The sequence below is a fragment of the Zosterops lateralis genome, assembly GCF_965231275.1.
Source record: "Zosterops lateralis genome assembly, chromosome: 25".
Taxonomy (NCBI): Eukaryota; Metazoa; Chordata; class Aves; order Passeriformes; family Zosteropidae; genus Zosterops; species Zosterops lateralis.
In genome coordinates, this window is record NC_139785.1 from 1075374 (window position 1) to 1102900 (window position 27527).

A 27527-nucleotide genomic window follows, 5' to 3' on the forward strand; every position below is an offset into this window, starting at 1 on the left:
GGGCCCTCACAGAGCCCGTGTGAACCTACTCTTGCTGGCGCGGTGCGGGATGGGCACGGCCACGCCCTTGCCCCGCTCGCTGTCCTGGGGCTTGGGCGGGGAGGCGGTGAAGCGGCAGATGCCGGGCTCGGACGGGGTGCTCATGGAGGTCATGCTGTCGGCGTTGTCCGTGGTGCCTGTGGTCATCTGGTCCGAGGAGCTGTCGGAGATGAAGCACTCGGTGATCTCGAACTTGGCGTGCTGCAGCTGCTCCTCCAGCTTGGCGTGCTCGTAGGCGCGCGCCAGCTCCTCATAGGTGGATGAGGCGCTCTCCGTGGACACCATGCTGTTCCGGCCCTTGTCTGTGGGGACAGGATGTGTCACCTACCTGCGAGTTATCCCTGGCACAGGAATGCCCAGGCTGTCCCTGCTGGGATACACCTGGCCACCTTCGAGGTGGACGGGACACGTAGCAAACCAGTCTAGTGGAAGGGTGGAACAAGATGAGCAATAAGGTCCTTTCCAACCCAAACCACTTTGTTTTTAATGATTCTATCTGTCCCCATAGCTGGGCACGGCCCTGGCTGTTCAGAGCCACCAAGTTGTGGTTCCACAATCCCACTGATAAGTTCTGCAGTCACCCTGAACTCACAGTTTGGGGTCTCTGTGCTCCCCAAAGCAGCAGACTCCTGCCAGCAGCAGTGCCAGGGAGGCTGTGGCCCTGCATACCTGTGTCCTGCGAGAGGCTGGCACTGTAGCTGTCACTCTCAGTGACAGTGATGCCGTGCTGGGAGCCCACTGTCCTCCAGTCTGAGGTGAGGGTCCGTGCGGGGGTGGACGCCTGGCATTTGGTGAGTGTCCACTGGCTGGAGTAGCGGTTGCGGGTGCTGTGCGCAGACTTCACACTCTTCCTCGACACGGGGTCTGTGGCACAAAGGTGCCAAAGTCACCCTGGGTCCCTTCACTCACAGCCAGGATGCTGTTCCCTCTCCCTGGAGCACTGCCTACCCCTTCTGCCTTCCCAGCAGCTGCTTTTGGGTACAGCCAGTGCTGGTTGCCCCACACCTGCCCCATCTGTCCACCCCCCAGCACAGCCAGCTGGCCCCACACACTCACTGGTGCCGGGGCGGATGTCGGACATGTCGATGAGGGGCCCCGTGTTCTGGATCAGGGCTGGGTGATGCAGAGACACTCCTGTGCAGAAGCTCTGGGGGTTCACTGCCTGGCTGAACTCTGTGTCGGTGACCGGGATCGTGGCTTTGTCATCCCCTGTGGGAGTGAGCTGGAGCTCAGACCTCTCTCTGGCCAGGCACTGTAGGCACCTGCTGGCCCACACTCAGTCCATCCATGGGACCCCAGCACTTTGGGGCAGCAGGGGATGGGAGCTTTGCCTGTGCTTACCCAGCTGCTTGATGCCCTCCTTGTCCTCGATGAGGAGCTGCACCCGTGGGATGTCGATGTGCAGGCGGGGGCCCTGTGGGGGCCCCTTCACCGGCGTGTCAAAGCTGCGGTTATTCTTGCTGTGAGGTGAGAGGGGACGCAGACCTGCCCATTACCGGACAGAGCCCCGGCGGCTCCAGCCTGGCACGGGCTGGGGATTGCCACCAGCCAGCCCACCTGGGGCTCAGCTCTGCCCAGGCAAGCTCTAGTGTTGCTCGGTCAAGGAGGAGCAGCCAGGAGCACTGGGCTCAACCAGTCACTGCCACAACCTTCACAGGTGTGAGCGTGAGAAGGTCTGAAATTGAGTGAGGGCTGTACCTGGGCTTAAAAGCAGCCATGACCACCCCCAGTCCCCTGCTGGCCCACCCAGCCCCAGCCACTGGCAGATGTGAGACTCACCTGATCAACATTTCTGCCAAACTCTTTGCATCTGTGCAGGAGACACAAAAAACCAAGATTTTTTTAAGGGAGCAGTTTAGGGCACAATGAGGCAGTCCAGGAACACAATCTGGGCTCCCATGTGCTGTGCCTCTGAATCCCATCTCACCTCGAAGCCTCTTCAGTCGCTTCTCCTTCCTCTTCTTGCGGATGATGAAGAGCAGGGCCACTCCCAGCGTGGCCAGGATCACAGGGCAGGCGATGGTGAAGAGCTTCTTCACATCATCACCCTCCCCTTGGGCAGACTTGATCGGGGGGATGGTGCCTAGGGTAGAGTATGGGTGGGTGGGCACTCATCTCAGTGGGACCCCCTGGGTCTGGTGGCGTTTCCCCCAGCCCGTGTCCCCACTCACTGCCATCGTAGTCCAGTGTGGCGAACTGTGTGGTCTCGTTGCCGCAGCCGGCACTGTTGCAGGCCTTCATGCGCAGCTCGTACCAGGTGGCCTCGCGCAGCTCGGTCAGGAACACCTCGCTGGAGCTGTTGGTGCGCAGGCTCTGCCACACCCAGTTGCCCTTGGGCCGGTACTCCAGCACGATGGCTGTGATGGGGCAGCCCCCGCTGCTCCAGCCCTGCAGGTTCAGCCTGGCGTGTGTGGAGTTGATGTGGGTGAAGAGGTGCTGGTCCTTGCTGAAGGAGGGCTCTGTGGGAGAGGAGCTGTGAGGAGGGTGGGGAGGGGGACCCCCATGTCCTCCCATGGGACAGGGACACCACAGACCAGGCTCACCTCTGCCATGGGTCTTGGCCTCGATGATCTCGCTGATGCGGCCAGCGCCGACACTGTTCTTGGCTGCCAGCTTCACCTTGTACCAGGTGCCACACTTGAGGCTCTCCAGCTTGAAGGAGCGCTCGGAGGAGCTGATGAACACGTCTTTCCACTCCTCACTGTTGTCCACCGAATACTGTAGCACGAAGCCTGCGGAAGCAAGGAGGGGGTCACCTCTGGGCACATGGGCAAGGGGAAGGGTCTACAGCTGGCACAAAGCCTGTGCCCAAATCCAGCACAGCCTTGCAGTGCCAGGGCACCCATCACACACCAATTCCTGCACTATTCTGTGCTCACGAGTGCAGGAAACTGCCTGCTCTGCCCACCACACAGAGCCAGGCAGGAACCACAGACAAGAGGAGTGTGGGCATGCCCAGAACCTCCTGAGAGCTCTGCCAGCACCCTTGGTCACACCTCGCCTGCCCCCAGCATCCCCAGGATGGCCCCACTGCTCATTTCCACGCGGGAGTGTACGCTGTGATTGACTGGTGCGAGGCTATAAAGGGAAAGCCAGAATTAAGCAGCTCCCTCGGGAGGCTGCAGGGAAGTTGCTTCTGTCATTGCACACCGCCTCTTCTCCCGTGATGAAGAGTATTAGGAAGCACACTGTGTCCTAGATGAGCAAACCTGTTACGCTGTCATCAACAAGGTGCTTGGAGATGGCTGGTCTGGGCTTCCCAGAGAGCACAGGGACACAGGGGCATTGGGGCATCTCGGGACAGCACATCCATGCTGCCCCAGCCGTGCTGACCAAACTTTCCTGGTACACTGATAGCTTTGGCTATTTTTGCAGGATATTTAGCCAATTCTCAAATAAAAATAGCAGGGAAGAGTAGGCTTCCTGCCTTGCTGTGTGCATAATGAGCTGCACAAGGCAGAGCTGGCAGGATGGCCCCAGTCCCAACACCAGCCAGGTATCACCATGGCAATGCCAGAGGGTTCACATTAAAGAGCTCTGTGAAGACCCAGCTCCGGCTTGGGCAGAGCAGTGGGGACACTTCTCACACATTCCCACTGCCAGGGATTCCCTGTGGATGGTGACACCAGGACCTTCCCAAGGGCATAGGCAGTGGTTTCTAAGATTTCCAGCAGTGTCCACACCAGCCCTGACACCCCCACACCACCCTGGTGCCTGCCACTGCTTATTTATTTATTTTGTACATGCGGTGTGTTTTTAATATTTCTAATCCAATTATAACCAAATTTATCAACAGAGTCCGCTGGAGTGAAAGGCTGCTGGCTGGGGAGATTTGCTTGTAATTACTTTCATGCTTTTAATTAATTGTAAGCGAGGTCTCCTTCCTCGCTCCCCGCTCCCCCCTCCGCATGCAGCTGTTTCAACCTATAATTCATGAGATGAATCAGAGCAGAAAGGAGACTTGGGAAAGCTAGAATGCTCCTGGAGCCCTCCCAAAGCCCCCAGCCTGTCAGGGATGTGGGACAACTCCTGCTCTAGTGGATTCAGAGTGGCACCAATACCAGGAGACATGGAGCAGCACTGGGGCTGGCCCCAGCCACCATCACCTTAGCACCCAGTGATGTGCCTTTCATAAGCTACCTCAGCCCCTGCAGCTTGTCCAAAATGCCTGATAAACCCCAAATCAGGGCTGGCAGCCTCTGCTAAAAGCTCAGAGGCATCAACCTTACTCTGAAGCATTTTGGAGAGGGGGAAACTGAGGTGCAGATACAAAAATGTGGCACAGTGTGCCTGAAAATGAGTTCCATGAGAATGGAACCAGTCACGGTTCTGGGATGAGCTCCTGGCACCAGCCCCGTCATTCACAGCAGCCCTACCTCGGATGGAGCTGCCCCCATTGTCCCCAGGGATCCAGGCCAGTGTGATGGATGATGCTGAGGTCTTGGAGACAGTCAGGCGAGGCTGGTCCGGGGGCACTAGGGAGGAGAGAAAGCCCATGAGCACCTCACACATGCAGAATGCCCCAAACTGTGCCCCCCAAAAGTGCCAATGAGACATGGTACTCATCCCTGGGCCAGCAGGAGCCCCTGGTGCAGGACAGACCCCGGGCACTGGTCAGTGGGGATGAAGCACATTCAGGCAGGGCAGACATGGAGGTGGAACCCTCACCTTGCACCAGCAGGTTGATGATGATGGTGTCAAAGCCCCAGGTGTTGGTGGCAGTGCAGGTGTAGTAGCCCGAGTCCTCGGCTTTCACCGAGCGCAGCACCAGCGTCCCGTTGGCCTGGATCAGGCGGTGGCCGTCCACTGTCACCGGGATGGCAGAGTCCTCGCTGCCAGCAGGACAGGGGCACATCAGCCGTGTATGACACAGCCAGAGCTGGCACCAGCCCCCAGCAGGCCTGGCAGCTGCCTCCATACCTGTCCTTGGTCCACTTGATGGCCGGGACTGGCTCCCCCACGGAGTTGCATGGTAGCCTCACGTCCTTCATCCACGGCGTGGTGACGGTGCCTCCAAAGGAGATGATCTTGGCAGGGGCTTGGGGGCAAGGAGGAGGTCAGCCTGGGGGGCAGGCCCCATGCGCAGACCCCTCGAGGAGGAAGGAGAACCTGGGACCCCCGTGCTGCTCCTCCTCTGCCCTGGGGTCACCCAGCCGTGGCTTCCTGCGGGCCATGGGGCAGGGCACAGCAGCGGGTGTCCCTCCAGGCTGGCAGCCCCCCGTACCTTTGCCCGCAGGCTCGATGGTGACCTTCTCGCTGATGTTGCCGCGGCCGGCGGAGGTGACGGCGGCCACCCAGAGCAGGTACTGCTGCCCCCTGTTCAGGTGGGCGATGCGGTAGAAGAGCTGGTCCGGGCTGGTCTCGTACTCGCTGGGAGCCTGCGGAGGGGGACACGAGATAAGGTGAAGTGTCTGTGAGACCCTCACCCCATCACCATCAGCGCAGACCACCTCAGCCCCCTCTGTGCTCCGGGTTTATCCCGAGCATCAGGAGCGGCTCAGCTCCGCTCGCATCCCTCAATGCCGGGGAGAGCCGGCTGGTGTCGTGATTCCTCCAGGGAGCCGCGCTGGAGCCCGAGGAACAGATGGCTGTGCCGGCATCCTCGTTCCCGGGAAAGGACGCTGCCCTGGCACCCGCCGAGCTGCAGCGGGGCCAGCCTGGAGGCAACCCCAGCCGGGCTGGCCCAAACCCTCTGCGGTCACAGCGAGAGGCCAAGGGGTCCCCAAAACCCACGTGGGGACACTGCATCGCCCACAGCGACTGCCTCAGCCCTGCGGTGGCCCTGGGGACAGGGCTGGCTGTGCGCAACACCAGGGACAGTCCCCATCACAAAGCCACCCTGCCCCAAGCATGCCCGAAGGGGAAGGACTGCTTGGCACAGCACCCGACTGTGCCACCATGCCAGCACCGGGCAGGGATGGGGCTCTACGACCCCCATGGCACTGGATGGGTGTATTTAAACATGACTTGGCAGGTGCCCATGTGTTCACACGTGTGTCCTTGAAGGGACATGGATGTGAGTGTACCCCAAAGCAGACACACCTATATGAATATTGTATAGTGTACATATTTTTTTTTTTTTTTACCCAAATGACAGTTTTGACAAGATGCCAAGAAAACAATATCGGATCCCAGCGGTTTTACCAGTTGCTTTGATGAAAAGATTATGTTGCCCTGGAAACCAGAGGCTCAGATAGTGAAATGAGTTTGAGAAGGAGCTTTTGATAAGCACTAGTCTGCAGACCTCCCATCAACCTCTCCCTCACCAAGGAGGGATGGGGCCAGGTTGGATTTCTATTTCATTTTTGGTCAGCTGCTGGCATGTTTCCCCCTCTGGAGCAAGCGCTGAGCAGGGAAGATGCCAGATGATGGGAACAGAGAGCTGATGGGACCATTCCCTGGTGCACAGTGCTCATGGATGCCCTTGGACAATTCCGCAGTGCACCCCAAGAGGTCTTTGCTGCGGCTGCTGCCTGGCATCAGCTCTCCCTCCCGTTCCTGCTTGGCCAGCTCAGCACTCCCTGGCACACTGCGGTGACTGCCAGCCCCATTCCCATCACGTACCGGCTGCCCCGAGCCGGGGCTGGAGCAGAAGATGGTGTACTTCCGAATGATCCCATTGGGCTTGGCTGGCGGCAGCCAGGACACCACCACGCTGCTGGCAGAGGACGGCACAGCCTTGATCCCAGCTGGGGGACCTGGAACTGAGGAGGGAGAGCATGGCAGAGCTGGTGCCAGGAGGGCTCCAAGGTCTCTGCCCAGCTGGGAGATGAGACAGCGTCCTGCTGTGGGGCTGGCATCCCAAGCACACCCTGGGAAGCAGCTGAAGTGGTGGTGTCACAGACAGGCAGGGACAGTTCTGCCTGCAGGACATCTCTCCATGGGTGGCTCTGGCCCCCATGTGAGCCAGAGGCAGGAGGGTTAATTGCTGCCCAAGCTCTGCTTTAGAAATCATGATTGGCTTTTAATGGCCATCTCCTTAATCTGTCAGCCGTACCCTGCCCAGCTGCGCCTCCCTCCCAGCATCTGGCACTTCCTAGGACACAGGCCCAGGGATGCTCTGCTAGAGAACTAATGGCATTAAAGTAGGGCAGGCGGGGTGTAAATATTTAAATATCCGCACTTAAGGAAAAGGAAAGAAAAGGGAAAGGGAAATGCCCTGCCCATGGCTGTACATGGGGGGTTTCCCCGTGCCCCGGCAGCTGCTCCAGCCCTTCGGGTGGCAGAGCCACTTACTGTCCTCCTTGGTCTGGATGTAGAGCACGCTGCTGCGGACGCCATCCCCTGCCTGGGTGTAGGCCAGCACCTGCACACTGTAGTTGGTGAATTTCTCCATGCCCCGCAGCTCCACTCTCTCCCGTGTGGTCGTGATGTTCTGCATCTCACCCCACTCTGCGGGAGAGAGGCCCTGTCAGCCCCTGAGCCCCCTCACGTCCCCCATGTCACCTGCTCCCCAAATGTACTCACCTCCATCCATGTAGAGGGACCAGAAGATGACCCTGTAGCCCTTGAGCACCCCGTTGAGGGTGCTGCGGGGGGGCTCCGACCAGGAGATCACGGCCACATCCGAGGTGATGGAGATGGCACGCACATTCTCGGGGGGCTGGCTGGGAACTGTGGAGGGGAGGGATGAGGAGGACAATCAGCAGGAGGACAGAGCTGCCAGGCTGAAGGAGCCGTGTCCCACACAACCACCCCGACTGCACCCACACAGACCCCGCTGTGCTGCGGGAAGCCCTCAGCCAGTCCTGCCCAGCAGTGCTCTGCCTCCAACGCGCAGTTTTCCTTCTCCTGGGCCAGCGAGGTGGGTGTGAACCCTGTGCTGGTGGTGACAGGGAGGATGCTTCCCAGTGTGGGGAGAGTGGGAGAGCTGGCTGGATGTGAGGCAATTAGATCCCATTGCCCCGCAAGAGGTAACTCTAATTTTTATGAGCATTTAAATGATAATACATCACCGTAACGATCCTCTTTGAAAATGATTATTGTTTCATATTACTTAGGTGCAAAAATATAAGCACCATGTAATTAGGGACAGAATATAATAAACTAATACAGATAGTCCGTTTGAACAAAATGAAGGTAATATAATTATGGAAAAGACACTATTGCTAAAACAGGGGCCCTTGAATACCCCGGGAGGAGTGCTAATGCAGCCAGGAAACGATCGCGGTTTGACAGGCTAACGAGAGCCTTAATTAAGTATGAAAAACTGCTGAGCAAATGCACTGCAAAACTTTTTCCTCATTGTTTTTAAAACGACCAAGGCCATCAGCGACCGTGTCCCAGATGGAAACCTGCCTGGGACTTCAGCAGTGCCAAAATCCACCTTGAACCCTTTAGTTATGCCATAAACCCAGTGCCATGAGTGTCCTGATACATCTGTGCTCCCAGTTCCTTCCCAGGGAGTTGTGAGGACACACACAGCCACCACCCCAGGGATGGGATGGAGATCAACTGAGGGTCCCCTGGGTGGGACCTGGGCCTGGTTTGGTTACTGTGCTATCCTCACCATCCTCCAGTGTGGTGGCATTGATCTCGCTGGACGAAGGCCCCGTGCCCGCGCGGTTGAATGCCTGCACCACCACCCCATACTGCGCAAACTTCTTGAGGTTGTCCAGTGTGTAGACCTCGCTGTCCCCTGTGGCCTTCATCTCCACGATGCTGTACTGCCCGTTGCTGCCTGGGCTGTTCTCCCGGTAGCCAATCTGGTAGCCACGGATCACCCCATTCTGCAGCTCCTTCTTTGGGGCCTGGAGGACAAGGAGGGCAGGATGTCACAGGGATGGGAGGCTCACAGGGCTCCGTGCCCCAACCACCTCTCCCCACTGGCTTTTCTCAAGGCTTTCAAGTTGTTTTCCCTCCCCGCTTTTCACTGAGTGGCAAAATAGTGATAAAAAAGGTCCAGCGGGTCCTCAGAGCCACCAGAGAGGAAAGTGCTGCCCGGACAGCACCAGTCCCCAACTGGAGCAGGAGAAATCCCAAGTCTGGCAGCCTGAGAGGCCAGATTGAGATCAATCTTAACAATATTTCTCTGAAGCATTAAGAAATCAATAGGGTTGATTGCAAATTTATGTTACAATGCCAGGGCGATCCATCTTGCTGAAATACTCCTAAAACGAAGTGACTTATCTTCCAAGTGAATCTTACTTTTCATTAATTTGTTTTTCAGTGCTTAAGGGGAGGAGGGGGAGAAGCTGAAACCCTAAATTTATTGACTTAGCAGTTCATTCCCAAGTCCTAACTTTATAATCAATTTTATTTTTCATTAGGCAGCTTTGGAAAAATAAATCCGATTCTAAGTTTTATTGATCTCTGCTCAAACACTTTGCAAGCCAGCACCTCAGTTTTTACATATTTATCCTCTCTGCCCCATGGTTCCCCACGGACACCCAATGAGATAATGAGCTTGTTGTAAAACATGATTGATAAGAGCCCTGAGCAATAAGGTGAACTGCTTACCCAGCCTGCAGATTTTCCTTATTCCTGGGGAATTTTTCCTGATTCTTGTAACATTGATGACTTGTTTGGTCTCAGGACAAGCTGGGACAGCATTTGGCCAAGCCCCCACAGCCACAAAAAGCCCACACACCATCCCAGTCTCACTCACCTTCCAAGTGACCTGGATGCTCTGAGATGTGATGGGCTGCAAGGTGACATCCATTGGAGGGCCATCAGGAGCTGCCGAGAGACAAACACAAAACAGCACATTGAAAAGGTTCAGGAGCTCCTTACCAGCAAAACCCCTGGCTTAGGAGAGCTGTACCTCAGCCAGCTTCCCCCCAGCCCCTGTGCTCTCCTTGCCCACCATCCCCACCACCCACGCCAGGGGCCCAGAGCGGCACCTGCTTCCTCAGTGCTGATGGTGAGCTCCTTGCTGGGCTCACTGCGCCCGATCTTGTTGAAGGAGTACATGCGGATGCTGTACACGGAGGCGGGGTGCAGGTCCACGATGTTTGCTTGGTTGATGGTTGGGGAGATGTTGCGTGTAGACTGCTTAAAATCCCAGGAATCTGGAAGGGGAGTGGAATGAGGCAGAAGGGTCAGAGTCTGAATCCTGTCCAGGGTCTGCAGTGCTGAGGAGGCTGTGCTCAGGCAGGTGAGGTTCCCAGGCACCTCCAGCTTTTGTACCCATGGAAAGGTGCTGCTTCCCTCTCTCACTGTTATGCATTGGGGTTCAACTTTTTGCAAATATTGTCTCTTTTAATATTCCCTTTCAAATGCTCCCATCCAATGGAAATTACCATATTTCATTAATGCTGCTCTCTCCTTTCTTCATCAAAGGAACCGGGATGCAGAATATTCCCTTGGAGGCACTGGTGGGGCAGTCCCACACCTGCCTGTGCAGGCCAGCCCCCAGCCTCACGGTGGCATGGGGAGGTGACATCACTGTCACATACCTGACTTGTTCTTGTATTCAATATCAAACCCAGTGATGATGCTGTTGCCGTCGAACCTCTGTGTCCATCTCAAATTCATACTCCGGGCTTTCACCTCACGGATCTCCAGCTCTGGTGGGTCAGGGGGCTCTTGGGGACACGCAGACAGGTTAGGGACATGCAGGCAGAGAAGGCCCCCAGGAGCAGGGGGACCCTCTCAGCAAGGCTTTGCACCACAGAGCTCATGCAGGGGTGATGAAGTACCTTGGACAGTGAGCTGGATCAAGCCTCTGTCCTCGCCGTAGGAGTTGATGGCGTGACAGGAGAAGAAGACAGAGTCCCCGCGGTCGGCTGGTTTCAGCTGCCAGTGTTCCAGGGAGAGGAGCCAATTCAGACTGAGATACCCCCAGCACTGTCCCCTGCCATCACTGTCTGCTCCCACCACAGTGCCACTCACTGGAGCTGTAATCCCTCCCATGTCACTCCCATCCCTCTGGGCTCAGCTTTGCCACTCAGGAAGCCCAGTGCAGTGCCAGGCTCTGTGACACCCACTGGGGACCACCACACCCTCCTCACACCTTCCCTTCTTGTCTCCAACACCCAGTGAGATCCCCAGCAGCCCAGGCAGGTGCAGGACTCCCAGGCCTCACCTTGAGGGTGGAGATGACCTCGTCACCATTGTCCTTGGTGGTGATGGCGTAGCGCATGTTGCGGTCAGGGTCGATGACGGTGTCCCCTTTCTCCCAGCGGATGATGATGGGCCGCTCGCCCCGTGCTGTGCAGTTCAGCTCCTTGGTCTGGCCCTTGATGGCGATGGTGGTGTTGGGGTGGGAAGTGATCATGGCTGGGACTGTGGGGATGCAAAGTGTCACCTGTGTGCCCGGGGGATGGGCAGGTGCCACCTGTGGCTGCCCGGCCCCGCAGAGCCTGTGGACCCAGTGAGGACACAGCGCATGCGGCGCTCACCGAGAGGCCCCGCAGCCTGAAGCGGAACCGTCTCGCTGCATTATACAGCTCAGGATCATAAAATAATGAAGCAGATAAATTTTATAATGCATAGCATTACACCGGGGTAGACAATAAAACGTGAAAGACAAATAACCAAGTGCACACTATAATGAAGAGAAAGCCTCCAGTCTGAGACGTGCGGGTATGAATTATTGACTAAGGTTTTACACTCCCGAGGATGAGAGGAAGAATGTTTTCCATCACGGATTTGCATAATTCACTCGTATAAACCTGGGCAGAATACAGAGTGTGATTTCCCATCAGCAAGGCTGCCTTTGCATTGCAGATGCCAGAGATGATTTTTTTTATAGCCACCCCAATATGCAAACAGGGCCAGTGGGGACACCCTGTGCTGTGGTCACCACCCGGCTGAGGTGCAGAACCCAGAGGTGCTCGAGCAGTGGGTGCAGCACAGATGGGGATGGCTGATCTGTGCTGTGAGGCTGCTGTATTGATCCCTGGCCTGGCTCTTCCCTGTTCCAAGAGCCAAGCCCTTTGTGCCATCCCAGTGCCATGCAGTAGGCTGGCTGTGGCTGGCACCACACAGGAGGAACAGGCTGAGGGACCGAGGGCAGGCTGGGTAAGCAGAAAAAAATGTAATGCATAAACAAACAGCAGTGCTGAGTCCTGCAGTAATGTATGATAATGACAATCCGCAAAGGCAACACACACTGTTCTAATGGGACACAAGAGGCTCTAATGAGCTACGACTCCTCGGCTTTCTGTGGCAATGTAATTCAATTAACAGCGAAGGAAACCTTTCCTCCAGAGCTGCTGGAGTTTGTGGGGTGCAGGACAATGCAGTGCCCAGCCTGGTGCCCGTGGTAATCCTGATAATACCAAGGGGAGCATGGCACCCCCAAGCTGGCAGGGGATGGCAAAGATCAGGGATGTTGTGACAGTGCAGCCTGGGGCACCAAGGGTTAAAAGAAGCAGCCCAAGACTTCTCCTAACTCTGCCCTGTCCCATCCCCAGCTGCCTGTCCTTGCTCTGACACCTCTGCCTGTCTCACTCCAGGTCAGGGACACATGGGGACAGAGGCAGGCCTGGGAAGGACTGTCCTAGCCCCAGCATCCCATGTCCCATCAGAGTGAGGACAGAGCATGGGGACAACCGGGGGCTCTTGCACTTGCCCCAAAGCAGGGCTGACTGCACAGCACAGCACAAGGGCACACACAGCTGGATGAGGGGCTCAGCACCCAGTCCTGGCATGATGGTGAGCCTTGCCAGGCTCCTGCCCACTGTCCCCTGTTCCTGCCATGGAAAACCATCCAGGGGCCACCCTGCAATTTGGCAGACAGGGACACTGGGGATGTGGTCTCTGCACTCAGCCCTCATTCAGCCCAGGCTGGAGGACAGTGCAGCAGCAGAGGGTGTGTGGCTGTGGGGCCGAAGGGGCAGGACAGCCCCTCAGGGCTACACCAGCCCCTTCCCAGCGAGCAGAGGCCCCGGGAGAGGAGCTCCGTTTCAGGCTCTGCTTCACTGAAATGCACTTATTGATGTTTGATTAAAAGCAGCTCCTTGGATGTAAACATATCAACTTCTCTCAATTGCCAGGGTCCCAAGGGAGCTGCACGTAGTCCAGAGCAGGAAAAGAGCACAACAAACCCCAAGAAAACCCCAAGCAGCTGCGAGGATAACACAGATTGGGGCATTGGTGCCCAACACCTGCCTCAGAGCAGCTCTGCAGCTTGCAGAAGGACCACATTGCTTGGGACTGGCTGCAGGGACCTCCAAAGGTGGCTAAGAGCTGCTCCTGACCAGTCTGTGATCCCTTCGTGGGTGCAGGGGCACCAATAATGTGGCATCAGCCACATTTCAGGCAGCAATCTGGGCAGATGGACTTCCTTTGAGGAGAGTTCACCTCCAACATCTCCTGTGCCCCCCATCCTGTGCCCACCAGGGCCCAGTCCACCCACCAGCCTCTCCCTGTGCCCACGGCCTTGTTAACAAGGCCACACCCAGGGGCTGGTCCCGCTGGCTGGGCAGAGATAAGCCCGGGAACAAAGGAAGCCGACAGGCACCAGCACGGTGCCGTCCCACACCCGGCAGGGGCATGAGCCGCTTCGCAGAGCACTGGTGACAACTGAATGAGAACAGTGACAAGGGTGACAAGGGCTGTGCCTGCCTCCCTCGCCCCCCTCTTTCTTGTTTGGAGCTGGCTCTGTGATGTTAATTTGATTGCACCCGTCTCAGCTTCCTTTCTACACTGATTAGCTGAGTTTCACCTGAAGCATGAGATTAATTCAAATTGCATGGAAGCAATCAGTTATGCTCGTACTGTGTGGCAGCGAACTTCCAGAGAGGGCTGTGCCATGACCACAGACAGAGACCCCTCTCTCTGCCCCCTGGCTGGACCCCAGGCATCGGGGTGCTGGCACGGAGCAGGCAGAGGAGGCCCCTCCCCAGTGCCCAGGGTGCTGCTGCTCCGGAACAGCCAGCAGGACCCCGGGGATGTGACTTGTCCCCATCCCACATGCTCCTGACACCCGGGCAGGTGTGCAGCCATGTGCTAAATGGCATTTATCACACGCTGCTGGGCCCCTCACCTGCGCCCAGCCCAGCCTCCTGCACACACTCAGATCCTGCAGCACCTTCCACTCCATGCTGCACGCTGGTGAGTTCCTTCAGCAGGAAGGACAAGCTGCCATGCTGTGGGAGCCCAGGGGCCATGGCACCCAGGGACAGGAAAACCTCAACCCTACGGGTGACATTCCCCAAGCAAATCTGGTGGCTTTCCTCATCCACCACCCCCTGACAAAAGCAGCATCCGGCTGCTTCTGGCTGTGCTAAATCCATGGAACTCAGGCACACACTGTCCAGTGTCTTCCTTGGCTGTCCCAGCTCACCCCTGAGCCCCTTGCTGTGGTATCAGGGCAGGGGGGATGTGTGACACCAGCTGGCTGTGGCATTGCCCTCTCCCCTGCTGACCGCCAGTGCGCTTTGTTTGGGCTCTGATTAACTCTCATTTAACTCAGTCCGCAGTGGCCTGACTTTCAGGGAAAGCCAGTGCTGATCTCCCTTTAATTGGGCTGACATTTCACTAAACAAACAAAAACCCCAAAATGAAACAAAACAAAGAGCCCATCTAATGCTTAATTGGCTGTGGCGCTTCGTCTACCTATTCATCCAAACCTTTTCAAAGGCAGCGAGGGCTCCGGGAGATGCAAAAGCACTCGCATAATAAGGTTATGTGCTATTCAAGTCAGCAAGCAACCTGTCCTGGGATGCAATTACAGGAGATAGCAGGGACACGGCACCAGTTCGGGCTCCCAGACTTTGCACGCTCGCTCGGGATTAATCGCCTCGACTTTGTACCTGAACCTCATTGAAGTGCCGTGTTTGAAGTCTCTGGGTTTGATTCATCAGTTGGAGGGATAAATTAAACAGCTGACAGGGAGGGGAACAGGAACCTGGGAAGGCAGAGGCTGGGTGGAGAGGGGAGAAGCCCCTGAGAGAAACAGCTGCTGGTGTCAGGGAAGAAAGCACCAGGCTGGGGAGGGGAGGCCAGGGCAGGGTGGTGACAAGAGAAGGCTGCACTCTGTCCTCTCTGCCCACAGCATCCTGGGTGGACAACCAGGGGGTGGTGGCTCCCACGGCTTCCCCAGAAGCCTCCATCCCCTCTGGCACAGCATGCTCACTGCCTCGTTCCCAGCATGGTCAAGGCAAAGTTTAGTCCTTCTGAGCCTAATCCTGACCCTGGCCCCTCCTGGAGACACCAGGAGAGAGGGTGATGGCTCTAGACTCCCTCCACCACCTCCTTTTGGTGGTTTGAATGCTCCCAGCAGCAACGAGCCCAATAACTAACACGGAGTTGGCAATTATACATTCTGCTGATAGCAACGGGAGAGCAATCCAATAACACACACAGTTCAAACACGGTGTCGAACAACACTTCCCAGCCCATCCCTGTCAAACCAGCCCAGCTATTTCCTTTCCTCCTGGATGATGTAGATTGATTGCCTGGTTTTATTAAAGACAAAGTGTGTTTAATAGCAAAAGGGAAGCGGGTCCCTGGAGGGGAGCAATCAATGCCCTCCCGTGCCCCGCATTGATTGTGGGGATGCACGAAGCCGAGGCTGGAGCACGGCTGGTGTGGTTGAAACCCTCAGAATAGAGAAGGCTGCAACAGACCAGGCTCTGCTGATGCCCTCACGTCCCACAGCCACCCTCACCGTGCCCGCTCCTGCTCCCCGGGTCACTGCTGTCCCTGTGGCACAGCCCTGGGTACTCACTCTTGACGGTGAGGAACATGGACTTGCTGATGTCTGTGCCCACACCATTGCTGGCCTGGCAGAGGTAGTAGCCAATGTCCTCCTCCAGCACATGGCGGATGAGCAGGGAGCTGTTGGGCAGGATCTGGATGCGGCCCGTCAGGGGGATGGGGTGGTACTGCTGGGGGTTGCCACTTCCTAAGAGGGGATACAGAGACACAGAGTTCAGCTGAGGGAGAGCAGCTCTCATGAGGCTCAGAGCTGGGGTGGCCATGCCCCAGGGACTCTCCCAGTCCGCACTGACATCCCCACATACTGCTGTGACCCATGCCTACCTTTAGCGTGCTTCCACATGACTTTTGGAGGGGGGTACCCATCAACAGAGCAGTTCAGCACCCCGGCTTTTCCATAAATGCCATCTTGGTTGTTGGGTTGGACCACAAAACGAGGAGGCACTGAGGAGTTTGGGAGAAAGGACAGTCACTGCAGGAAAATCCCCATCAGCTCCCCACTGCCTGTGGGCACAGGAGTGGCTCAGCCTTGCTTCTCACCCTCCCAAATTCCCTCTGCTCCCTGCTGTGCTGCCCTCCCTCCCTCTCCCCCCAGGACTGGGGGGATACAGGTGGCCGGGTCACCCCCCGGGCTCACCCCGCACGATGAGCTGCCGCTCCCGGCTGACGGTGGCAGCGTCGTTGCTGGCAATGCAGGTGTAGTTCCCGTTGTGCTTGAGGGAGACACTGGAGATCTGCAGGGAGCTCATGAACTCCTTGCTCTCGATGGTGACCCCAGAGCCAGAGAGGATGACGTGCCCATCCTTCCTCCAGGTGATATGGATGGGCATGTCCCCAGAGGAGACCACGCAGGGGATGTAGAGGAGCTGTCCAATGGAGGCCGGCGGGAACTCGAAGGGCTGGATCAGCGGAGGGACTGCCGAGGGGAGAGGCAGAGAATGCTGGAGAGCCCATCCCAGGAAAGCCTTCCTTCAGTGGGGATGGGCTGCAGTGGGGCTTGGGGAAGATGCTGTCCCAAGAGGAGAAGCAGCCCAGAAGCTAAGACAGGCTTTTGATTCCACCAGGAACAAGGCCAGAAGACAGCAGGAGGTGCCATCAAGCAGAGAACAGCAGGAAGCTTTCTCCCACCTGGCAGGGCCACCCTGCTGGGAGTGAGATGGAGAAACGCTGACCCTGCACTGGGGAAAGCCCTGGCCACCCCCAGCATGTGCCACCCAAAATTCCACCTCAGCATTTATGCACTCACAGAAAAGCCATTATTAGATGGATGCTTTTCTTAAAGGTGCTGGATTCAGAACCAGCTATTATCTTTCTGATAACTTAATTAGGCAACTGCAGCATCTCTGGCAATGTGGGAGGGGGAAGAAAGTGGAGAGAGGGAGACAATTAGCTTAACAAGGCTCAGCACCTGGTAGATGAGATCCTTGTTCTGCAGTCTCCATAATTAAATTAGCAGCCTGCCAATTGTCCCTCTGGCAGGAGGGAGCTGTCCTCTCATGCAGGCACGGGTGCAGTTCCCTCTACCCCCATGCACTTCCCTGGGCTCCCACCTCCACCCTGTGCTCATCCCATCACTCAGGTCTTGGCACTGCTGCCCGATCCAGAGCACGGCCAGCAGAGGCTGTCACTGTCCCCCAGGTGGGAACCACTGCCATGGGGCAGGCAGGTACAGGCAGGGCTGGCCTGTCCCTCTGCTGACAACAGCAACGTGGCTCGAGCTGTCAGAGACATGGAGCTGGTGCTGCCTGTTTTCCATAATTAATGAATAATTAATTGGGAATGCACTGCAGTCTATTGCAGAGTGGGGATGGGCTTATGGATCCGTGCCTCTCCAAACACTCCCCTCTGGCCAACAGACGAGCTCTCCCTGATCCAGCTTCCCACAGACAGAGCTCACACCTCCCCTTTCCTTCCCAGATCACTTCCCACTGTGATTCTCCTTTCTCCAGAGCTTCCAGGCTCTCACTTGGCTGCAGCCTGGAACACCCTGCGCATGGTGCCACAGCAGAGCCCAGCCCAGCAGCTCCAATCCAGAGGTGACCCTGCAAGCAGCCTCTGCCTTCCCACAGGGTGAAGCATCACCCCACAGTGCCCTGTGCTCCCCAAAACACTGCAGCCACCTGAGCAGAGCTGTGTGGGAGCCCCAGGACAGCACCAACCCACATGGGATTAATTAAAACCTTCAAAGATGGCTGCAGGGATAAGGAGCTGTCAGGGCACCTTGGAGGAGACTGGATTTTGGATTGTGCTGCTGGGGAAGTGCAGGGAAGAGGCCCCAGCAGCACCCCTGATCAGCAAAGCCCTATGGAGAGGGGAAGTTTGAAGCTGGGATCCTGGGGTTCCCTGGCTAAGCAGCAGCAGCTACACCTGGGCAGGAGTTTCGCTCAGCATGAGATGGGGATGATGCCTCATGAACAGGCTGCCTGCACATCCCTGTTCCTGGGGGGAGCAGTGCCAGAGGGAATTGTAAAGCTTTTACTGCTGTGTGATCGGAATGACCTGCATAACTCACTGGTGGCATTTCATGTGGTCACCAGGCACTTGGGGCTGTAAAAGCTTTATGGTGCTCCCCGTCCTTGTGCTACACAGTTATGTTTATTCACTCTCTGACTCTCTTCTAGGGCCTTTGCTATTCTTTTCCACAGGCCTTTTATCCAAGAGCCAGAGGAAATGGGGAATTCAGCCAGAAGGGCTGGGTGTAAATCTCCAGCAGTGGAATGAAGACGTCTGGCCCATGCTGCACCATGCTCCAGCCTGCTTGCCCTTCCTCAGCCCATCACTGGCCACTAATCGAGGCAGTAAATCCACTCCAGGTAGGGTTCAGTTGCAGTTGCTTCCCAGGATACACAAATCCTCAGCTGAACTTCAGCATCCTGCACCTTCTGAGGGCACCTCCCAGCGAATCCCATCATTTAACTGCTCACAAACACCCTGAGATTATCTCCCCATATCAGCCCTGCCTGTCCCAGCTGTCCCAAGATAGAACCAACATCTCTGGCCTCTTCCCAATCTCTGGGGCTCCACATGGACAGGGATTTATGTGAGGTGAGGAAAGCAGGGCTGGCCAAGCCCTGCAGGCCCCAGGGGCAAGAAGACCTCTCCACACTGCCCTTAAACAGGTTACCCACAGCCTCCTCTCCCCTTAGGAAGCCTTGGAGAAGAGCATTAGCTAATCAAGTGGTAGCATCTCTAATCAGCTTGATACGCTCTCTCACTAACCTGATTCCTAATAAGAAAATGGTGGCTGGGAGGGGAGGGAGCGGGATCAGAGTAAATCCAGTGCACGAATCCCCCGCTGGGTGAGAGGCGGGATGACAATTGGCCGGCTCCGTCCCCAGCGCCGCCGTGTTTGTCTGAATGATTTACTGCAAACACCGAGCCGGCGACGGGCGGAGGCGACCCCACAACTCCTGAGGACGGGAGATCCGGGAGCACCGCGGCTCCCAGCACAATCTCAGCCAGTCACTGGGAGGGAATGCATCCAGCTCAATTCATTAGGACTGATAGCTCCCTCAATGGGGCTGAATAATTGATGGCCTGGAGAAGCTTTTAAGATGTTCTGTGTGCTCGGAAGACCGAGAGTATTATTTTTTTAAAAGCTAGCACACACAGAAAAACATTGGTGAAGGTGATCCAAGCAAAGGTTAGATGTTTTAATACGTTATGTTTACACCATAAATCCTTGCTCCATCACTTGTAAGGGGAAATGGATACAGAATGGCTCGGGGCAGCTGCCGGCAGCAGGCAGGACCAGGTAGCCAAGCCAGCTCCCAAGGGCTGAGCTCCCATGCCTGGTGACTACAGAGCATAGCCATCACCTGGCTATCCAGTTCCCCACGTGGTGCTCCTCTGCCTCCATCCCACTACAGAGAGATCCCCAAAACAACCTGGATGAGCTCTCCCTGCCATGCAGGAGAAGCATCCCCACCTTCTCACCTTTGACGGTGACATGGACACTCTGGCTGATGGAGAGCTGGGGCTGGATCAGCACGCTGCACAGATACTCTCCCTCATCCATGCCTTTCTGGACATCCATCAGCTTCAGGGTGCCATTCTCAAAGACCACTTGGCGGTGGTTATCGGGGAGCAGCAGAGAGTCCTTGTACCACTTGATGGAGTAATAGGGGTACCCGATGACCCTGCAGTTGATGAAAGTGTCCCTACCCGCAACCGCTGTTATGTTCTTCATGGCGCGGATGCTCGGGGGACCTACATATTTGGGAGGAAGGAAGAGGCAGGCTAGGTTAATTCCGAAGGGCCGTTTGCTTGCATGCAGATCTGCTGCTATTCCAGAGTGAGTTTCACAGGCAGAGGAGGTGACCAGGACAGCTGGGAGCCAGCCTGGTTTGGGTGAGGAGGCAGCATGGGCTCCTCTCAGCTCGTGTGGGGACAGCCTCTCTTGCCTGTGACCTCCAGCTACAGGTACTCTTCCTCCTCTACCAACAGGGCTGTGCTCCTGGGGCACAGCCACACTTCAGACATCAAATCCCACCCCAGGGCTGGGGGAGCTGAGCCCACACACACCACTGCTGCCCATTGTGGGAGGTCAGATGGTGTCTGTGTTTCTGCGCTGGGCACTGTGGCTGCCCAGGATGCCTCTGCCTGGCTCCTCTGGCAGCACCAGAAATATGGGAGAGATGGGGAGAGCTCTCTCACCACCACAGCTCTCTCTGCCTCTCCTAGGAGAAAGCTGTCTGCATTGTGCCAAACATCCTTGGCAAGAGCTGCTATGGGAACCTGACTTCCACTGGCAAAAACACTTCACCTCCTTGAACCCCACCTTTCTGCGCCCCCCAGTGCCAACCAGTGTGTCACTGAAAAGCCAGACAGCCACCAGTTTCTGTCTGGCTTTGGAGCTGCCTGAGGATGGGGAGAATGCTGCAGGTGAGCCTTTAAACGAGAGGTTTCATGCATCAATAATTACATTGTTCTCCCAGCCGCTGCATAAAATAGCAAAGTAATCTAAAGATTAACCCTGTCTTGACTCCTCATGTGAGGGTGTAGCAGGATAACAGCTTAACAGGCACTTAGGATCAGCTGATGGACGGTGTCTCTCATTCTAGGACACGTTAAAAGAAGGAGCAGGGAGAAAGGAATTAGCATCTTGCTCTATAACCATGTCTTGGGCCTGTCTGAGGGACATGCTCTGTGCCACTGAAAAAGAAACCCAAATCTTATCTAGTGACAGCCCATCAAGAGCTGAGAGAGGGGAAAAAGGGAGACAAGGGAACATCCTCATTGAAAACGCTGCTCTGGCTTCTCCTGGCTGAGGGATGAACTTCCTCCAAATTCAGCAGTAAACGGCAGCAAAATTCCGACTCCTGGGATCCCAGCCAAAAAGCCACTAGATCCATTTCAAACCTGAGACACAGACAAACACAGCCCTTCAACCCTCATTCTCAGTAGGCAAATAAATGCTCCCTTATCTTGTCTCGCTCCCACCTGTAAGCCTGGGAGCTTTAATTGGGGATTATTAATGGGCAGGGGCTTACACCATACCCCGTGCCTGAGAGTGCTCCCCGGAACATACCAAGCAATGCACTGCAGCCGTAATAACACGGTGATTAACGCAGCCATGGCTTTTAGCAGACAAAGAAAATACAGACATGACAAATCAAAGCTCATTTTCCACGATTTCACGCGCTGCCTCATCATAATTTGTCATGGAGATCCTGGTGCCACCGGGTGCAGTGGCTGCCAAGGACTAGGGGTCTTGTAGGCAACAGGGGCAGCAGGTAGAGCATGGGGAACCTGGGACACTTCTGGGCCTGCCACCCCCTTCTCCATGTGTGGGGTCCCTCAGGGGGTGCCTGCCCACCCTGTGCAGACCCCAAGGCAGGGCTTGTCAGGGTGAGTGGACCCCAGTGTGGACACTGGTGCCCTTTGACTCCTGCAAAGCCAAGCTCCAGTTCTCCAAGCCTCTGGAATTTCTTCCCACTTTGTTAAACTCCCTGCTTTAAGCATCAGAGAAGCCCAACCCTGCAGGTGTGCGAGGAGTGGTGCAGGGCTCAGGGAGTGAGGCTGGGGTAGCCAGGGCTGAGAAGAAGAGGGAGAGGTGAGGAGCGATCAGCCGGGGGAACAGAGCCAAAACCAAAACAAAAAAAAAAAAAAAAAGAAAGCCCGGTAAAAGTCCTATTCTGATATTTAAAAGTAGACAGGCACCTCTTACGTTTATTCGCGCTTGGTATTCGGCGCTGCCCACCGAGTTCCGCGCAGTGCACCGGTACACGCCGCCGTCCTTGATCTGCGGGCTGGTGACGTTCATGTGGCTCACGGTGGTGCCATCAGACATGGTGTACTGGTTGGAGCGGTGCCCGCTGTCCCGCGGGATTGGCTCGTCGTCCAGCGCCCAGGTGACGGTCGGCGGTGGGGCCCCCTTGGCGGCACACATCAGGGAGAACTGCTCCCCGGGGTTGACCACCTTCTCGCTGAAGGAGGAGACGATGCGGGGGGTCCCATCTGGGGGGCACCCAGCGGGATGGGGGTCAGGGAGCGGCAGCTACAGGCAGCAGCAGTCACCCACCAGCAGGATGGCAATGAGCTCCCACCCCAGGCTCGGCAGGGACAGGAGGCCAGCTGGTGACACACACAGGGCTGTGCTGGCATCCCCTGTGGCAGGGAGATGCAGGCAGGGGCAAGGGTGGCTGATACAGATGCCAGATGGAGGGAACACCTCCCTCAGCAACGCCCATCCCTTGTCCAAACACTCGATGGGCTGGATCAGGGAGGGCTGCCAGGTGAATGGGGTGCCCAGGGGCTGGGAATGGCAAGTCAACACTTGTTTTGGTCCTTCCCTGTCCTGGCCCCTGCAGCCAGCACACAGAGCCCAGGAACAGGCTGGCAGCAGCCTCAGGACCCCAGTGGGTTTCCCCTGCCCTCCAGCCATGCACAAAGCATCCCCCCAGAGAGGGGCAGAGGAAGAAGCCCCCAGCCCGGGGAGCCAGCTCACCCTCAAGCGTGATGATGGAGAAGTCCTGTGCCGTCTGGGACTTGCGGGTGGCGAAGCACTGGTAGGCACCGGAGTGGCTCTTCTGGGCAGCCGTGATGAGGAGGGTCTCGTTGCTGATGCCCCGGATGGAGATGTAATCATCCACCGCCACCAGGTCTGTGTTGCGGTACCAGCGGATGACGTACTCGGGGGACCCACTGAGGGCACAAGAGAGGATGACGGTGCTGCCGATGCCTGTTTTGAGCTTCTTTGGTGTGAGGGTCACACGCAGAGGGTCTGTGAGAGAGGGGAGAGGCGTTGGCGGCGCCAGGCAGTGCAGCAGGAGGCAGCTCATCCCCACTGTGTTCTCTCTGCTCCTCCTGCCCCGGGAGCGCCAGCCCGGCTATGCATTAAATGTCACCAAGCAATAAGGCAGGTGGCCCTGCCACCATCCCCGCTGCTGACAGCCTCTGCTCTTAACGTCAGCCCCAGGCCCCCGGTGGGGCGTAAGGGAGGTGGCTGGATGGCTGGAGGAAGATGTGGTCCATGTGGCAGAGACACACCAGGCTGGCTCCCAGCAGGCCGACGGTGCCTGGCTGGCGCTATGCTCAGCAGTCCTGCTCCAGGTAAGGCAGGCACAGTGGCTCTGGTACTGCCAGGATCCCGGTGACAGGAGGAACCCCCAGGAAAACAGCACGTGGTAAATACTTGGCCTGCCCAGATGGTATTTACTGTTTGGCTAGAGCTTATTTTATGTAAATCGACATGAATTTTATGTAAATCAACAAAGCAAAGCACAGAAGCACCCAACACGTCGGACACGTGCAAGACAGTGGCTTCCAGCGAGCCAAACACTGTGCCAAAATACAAGGCTGTTGTTTATACAGCTGTATAAACCCCTAAAGCTGTGTATTGATAAAGGCTTTACGTGTCAGAAGGCAGCAGGACTAAGCCCCCCCACCGCTCCTCCTCGCCGGCTCTCACCTATGACCGTGAGGGTCCCCGTGACCTCTGCGGAGCCGAAGGTGTTGGTCACCTCGCAGATGTAGGTGCCGCTGTCCTCCACGCGAAGGTCGCTGATGGTCAGCCCCGTGATGCGCTTGCTCCAGCGGCTGTCGGCAGGGAGCGGCCGCCCGTCCTTGATCCACCGCACGGCCGGGTTGGGGTAGCCCGAGGCGATGCAGGGCAGCTCCACCAGCCGGCCCGCCTTCACCTCCCTGGACTGGAAGCTGTCTAACATCGTGGGGATGGACTCTGCCGGGTCTGGGTTGGAAGAGGAATTGTGCTCACGCGGGGAAGAGGAGGAAGTGAAGTGTCTCAGGGACACTGGAGACCCCCTGGTATGGTGACACTACGCCCAGTCAGCACCACCCGTGAGAGACTGGCTCTCCCCATTCCCCTGAGCTGGTGGCTCTGCCATACAGAAGTGCAGGATGCACCCCATTATCCTTGCTGAGCGTGGGGTGCCCTGTCCCACCCGGCCAGCACAGCCCTTGGCAGCCAGGACAACAGGCACGTGGGGAGGGGGGTAAAAACCCACATCCTAAATAGCTGATGGGAGGAATAAACTCAGCACCGGAGGAATTACTCAAGGTGACACCTAATTGGTGCAAAATACACAAATTTTGTGGCACATTTCAAAATTTACAAGCAAAAGGGCCCATCAGGCAGCTGGGAAAGGAGAAAATTAATCACTAAGTCTCAGGCGTGAAATTAAATTCCAGGGGAAAGAAACCTCTTTCATTACTCCCAAGCAGAAGTAAAACGCCGTGACGTGTAAATAATGACAGCGACCAGGAGGGGACCGGGCCGGATCGAAGCGGGCGGATCGGGGATGATACACCCGGCGACGCCCACGCACCGCTGGGACGTGTGGTAGGACGGGCACGGCTGGGACCCGGGGCCCGCGGGTCCCCGAGAGGCAAGATTAGGCAAGCCCTGCATCCCTTCCCTGCCCTCCGGGGGGTTAATTCCAGGAGTCGGTGCGGGAGCACCCGAGGATGGGAACAGCATACGGCAGGGAGCGGGCGCGCTGCACCGAGCGGCGGGAGCGGCGCCGGGGCTGCGAGTCGGGCGAACTCCCTCCCTCCCGAGAGGAGTAATTTGGGCAGTCAGCGGAGCCGGGAGCGCCCCGAGACACCCGGCACTCCGGACTGCACTGCCTCCGCCGCAGTATCGCTTGCATGTTCGTCACATCGCGTCAGGCTGCTCACATCGCGGGCTGTCACATCGCATCGCCGCGCGCCCCGTCGCCTCCCGCTCGGGGTGACGCGCGGCACTGCCACCGCCGCGCCCGGCTCGGGGGGGCTGCGTGCCGAGGGGCACAGCCCGGGCACTGCCAGCCCCCTGCCAGCCCCGACGGGACGTCCCGCCCCGCCCCGGGATGTCCCCTCGCTGCGGGAAGCCGAGGTGGCGATGCCATCGCTCCCTGTGCGGGATGGCAGTGCTGGGAAGCGAGCAGGAGAGTGGACATCGGGCAGGGCTGGGCCCCTCCCGGGCACAGGATCGGCCCCTCCTGGGCACAGGACCCGCCCCTCGCCCACGCTGGCAGCCCCAGGGTCTCACCTGAGACGGAGAGGCGGGCGCCGTTGCTCTGCCGCGTCTCCCCGCTGTACTTGTGCTTGGTGATACACCTGTAGGTGGACAAGGCATCTTCCTTCTGCACGTCCGATATGTACAAACCTCCATAAGAAGTAATAAAAAACCTATTTTCTGGAGACACAAAGGGAGGAGAAGAGTGAGCCAGCCCTCCCTTGGCCCCAGGCTGAGCACCCAGGTCAGGCAGAGTCCCTGCACCTAGAGCTGGCACCGGAGCTGTGGCAGAGAAAGTAGACCTTCCTCCACTTCCCTGCACCTCCACCACATCGGGGTGCAGCTCTGGCTGAAGTTTCAGGCAGACTGGTGAAGTCAGGTGAGCCACAGAAACCTCGTGTGTGCAACGGGGTTTGTGGGCACCACTTCCCTCCATCACTCACCCTGGCAAGCACACACACCTGCCCAGGTGTAAAGGTGGCTTTGGGGTGTCTTTACACACTCCTGGACTCCCAGGGCTGGGATTCAGGCAGGCCGTGGCTGCAGAGGGTGAGCAGAGCATGTGGCACCAAGCTCCAGCACACGCCGCTCCACCGGCGGTGCCACGCGCTCCATGGCAACGCAGCAATTAAAAGTGAATCTGTCCCGCTGAGTTAATAATTAGCTTAACTTACTTGGAATCATGTGAAAACAAATAAGGGCTCGAGCTGATGTTTGAGCCCCGGGAGGAGGGTGGCGGGAGAGCAGCCAGGGCAGCACAGCCTCGGCTGCGCTGCTGGAGCAGCCCCCTCAGGCCAGCAGGTTTTGGAGCCTGGCACGGGGGAAAGGAGTCTTTGGCTGGCTCCTGACCCCTGTAATTCATCATGAATTATAACAGTAATTAACATGAATAGAAAAGCCTGTGTAGTGGCTACATGGAGAGCAGGATAAGGCTGAGGCTCTGGAGAGGCTCCCTGCCCACCTGGAAAGCACTTTGCCCTGCCCCTCTGTGCCAAGCAAGGCTTTCACCCCCAGCTCTGTGGGGCTTTGGGGTTTATTCCAACACCAGTCTCAGCTGGGATGGGTTGCTCCATCTGCTCGGCTGCACCATGCTGCCAGCAAAACCACCCCCTACCAAACCCCAGGACTGCAGAAGGTAATTTAGTGCAGCTGAATGCTCAGAGTGAAAACCTTTAAACCCAGCCTGTAAATCAGCAACATCTGCAAATGGCTCCCTCAAGTCCTGCACAATGCCTGCTAAGCCAGGATTTAGCTGATGAGGCCAAACAACTGTTTTTACTTCCAGCACCTTTTGGAAGCACCTGGATATTCTCGATTTAGGCAAGAAGAAAGCTCCATGGTCAAACTCAGGAGTGCAGTATAAACACGAGTGGGAGAGGACAAGAGGCAGATGCTCCCAGAGCACTGTGGCTCCCACACCCTGGGCAGGACCCCAGGCCCAATTCCCTGCAAGTACTGCAGGTGACAGACCAGCAGAAAGCAGGGATCCTCACCCGGGGAAGCAGGGAGTGTCCCTGGCATGAGCCAAGGCCACAGCAGTGCCGAGTTGTGCTTGCATCACCCATTCCAGCTGTGGCTCAGCCAGATGTGTGTTTGACTCCAACTGCTCGATACAAGACAGTGAGGGACCCCGAACAGCAAAGAAACAGCAAATAATGAATCATAATGCCAGTCAACTGTGGCTTACAGAGGCACAGGCACCTGCCAGGCTGGCACCCTGTGCTGATCCTCCTTGGAAGCAGCAGGAGCATGAGCTGGCAGCCCCATCCCCAGAAGCTGCCATCCCCACACCTCCAGCAGTGACTCCATCCCTGCTTGGAGGGTTCTGGAGTTCACCAGCCAAAACCTCAGCTGAAACCTCCATGCTATGGCACGCCAACACCGGTGTGGCAGCACATGCCCCGCAGCAGCCTGCAGCTGGGACCAGAGATGCAGAGGGGTGGGTGTTGAGCTTCTCCTCCTCGGGAGCCACCCCGGGGTCTGTGCGACCCCCGCGGAAGGGCAGGGGGAGTGGTCCCGCAGCACCGCAATAACATGCAAATCAAACATTAATTTTTCATCTCCCATCAAACCAGTAAGCGGAGAACTGGAATTTGAGATGGGGGGAGCCGGTTTCCATGGAAACGGGGCTGTATTTTGCAAAGTGCTGGCAGCCCCAGCCCACACCCTCACACGGCCGTGCCTGGGGATCCACAGCCCTGTGCTGCTGTGCTCTGGGCTGGAAACAAAGCCTTGTCCCCGAAATCCAGGCTCTGGGATGGGGCTCCAGCCATAACAACCTCCCCAGGGACAGGAATGGGCAGAAATCCTGCAGGTTTAGGATCCACATCTCCACGGTGGAGTGACAGGAGGCATCTGCCCCTTGCATGGTGTGGTGACACTGCTCCATCATGTGTGAGAACCACCCAAGCTGACAGTA

The 27527-nt window shown here is 57.1% G+C and overlaps 1 protein-coding gene across 1 annotated transcript in view; it reads right to left on the reverse strand.

The window, feature by feature from the left end:
* The window catches only part of DSCAML1 (DS cell adhesion molecule like 1), a 94459-nt gene that overhangs the window by 3263 nt on the left and 63669 nt on the right, over positions 1 to 27527 (reverse strand). The window contains exons 4-32 of the mRNA XM_083877860.1: positions 25142 to 25288; positions 23561 to 23839; positions 22598 to 22873; positions 21811 to 22107; positions 19585 to 19857; positions 16286 to 16564; positions 15973 to 16092; positions 15659 to 15835; positions 11066 to 11265; positions 10680 to 10776; positions 10437 to 10565; positions 9882 to 10049; positions 9647 to 9717; positions 8549 to 8789; positions 7507 to 7653; positions 7276 to 7431; positions 6604 to 6743; positions 5264 to 5417; positions 4960 to 5077; positions 4708 to 4871; positions 4416 to 4514; positions 2583 to 2771; positions 2211 to 2498; positions 1967 to 2122; positions 1819 to 1849; positions 1381 to 1499; positions 1096 to 1248; positions 709 to 903; positions 30 to 341 (exon numbers count right to left, since the gene is read on the reverse strand). Coding sequence (XP_083733986.1) covers positions 30 to 341; positions 709 to 903; positions 1096 to 1248; positions 1381 to 1499; positions 1819 to 1849; positions 1967 to 2122; positions 2211 to 2498; positions 2583 to 2771; positions 4416 to 4514; positions 4708 to 4871; positions 4960 to 5077; positions 5264 to 5417; positions 6604 to 6743; positions 7276 to 7431; positions 7507 to 7653; positions 8549 to 8789; positions 9647 to 9717; positions 9882 to 10049; positions 10437 to 10565; positions 10680 to 10776; positions 11066 to 11265; positions 15659 to 15835; positions 15973 to 16092; positions 16286 to 16564; positions 19585 to 19857; positions 21811 to 22107; positions 22598 to 22873; positions 23561 to 23839; positions 25142 to 25288 — 5175 coding nt within the window. The remainder of the gene's footprint in view (positions 1 to 29; positions 342 to 708; positions 904 to 1095; positions 1249 to 1380; positions 1500 to 1818; positions 1850 to 1966; positions 2123 to 2210; positions 2499 to 2582; positions 2772 to 4415; positions 4515 to 4707; positions 4872 to 4959; positions 5078 to 5263; positions 5418 to 6603; positions 6744 to 7275; positions 7432 to 7506; positions 7654 to 8548; positions 8790 to 9646; positions 9718 to 9881; positions 10050 to 10436; positions 10566 to 10679; positions 10777 to 11065; positions 11266 to 15658; positions 15836 to 15972; positions 16093 to 16285; positions 16565 to 19584; positions 19858 to 21810; positions 22108 to 22597; positions 22874 to 23560; positions 23840 to 25141; positions 25289 to 27527) is intronic.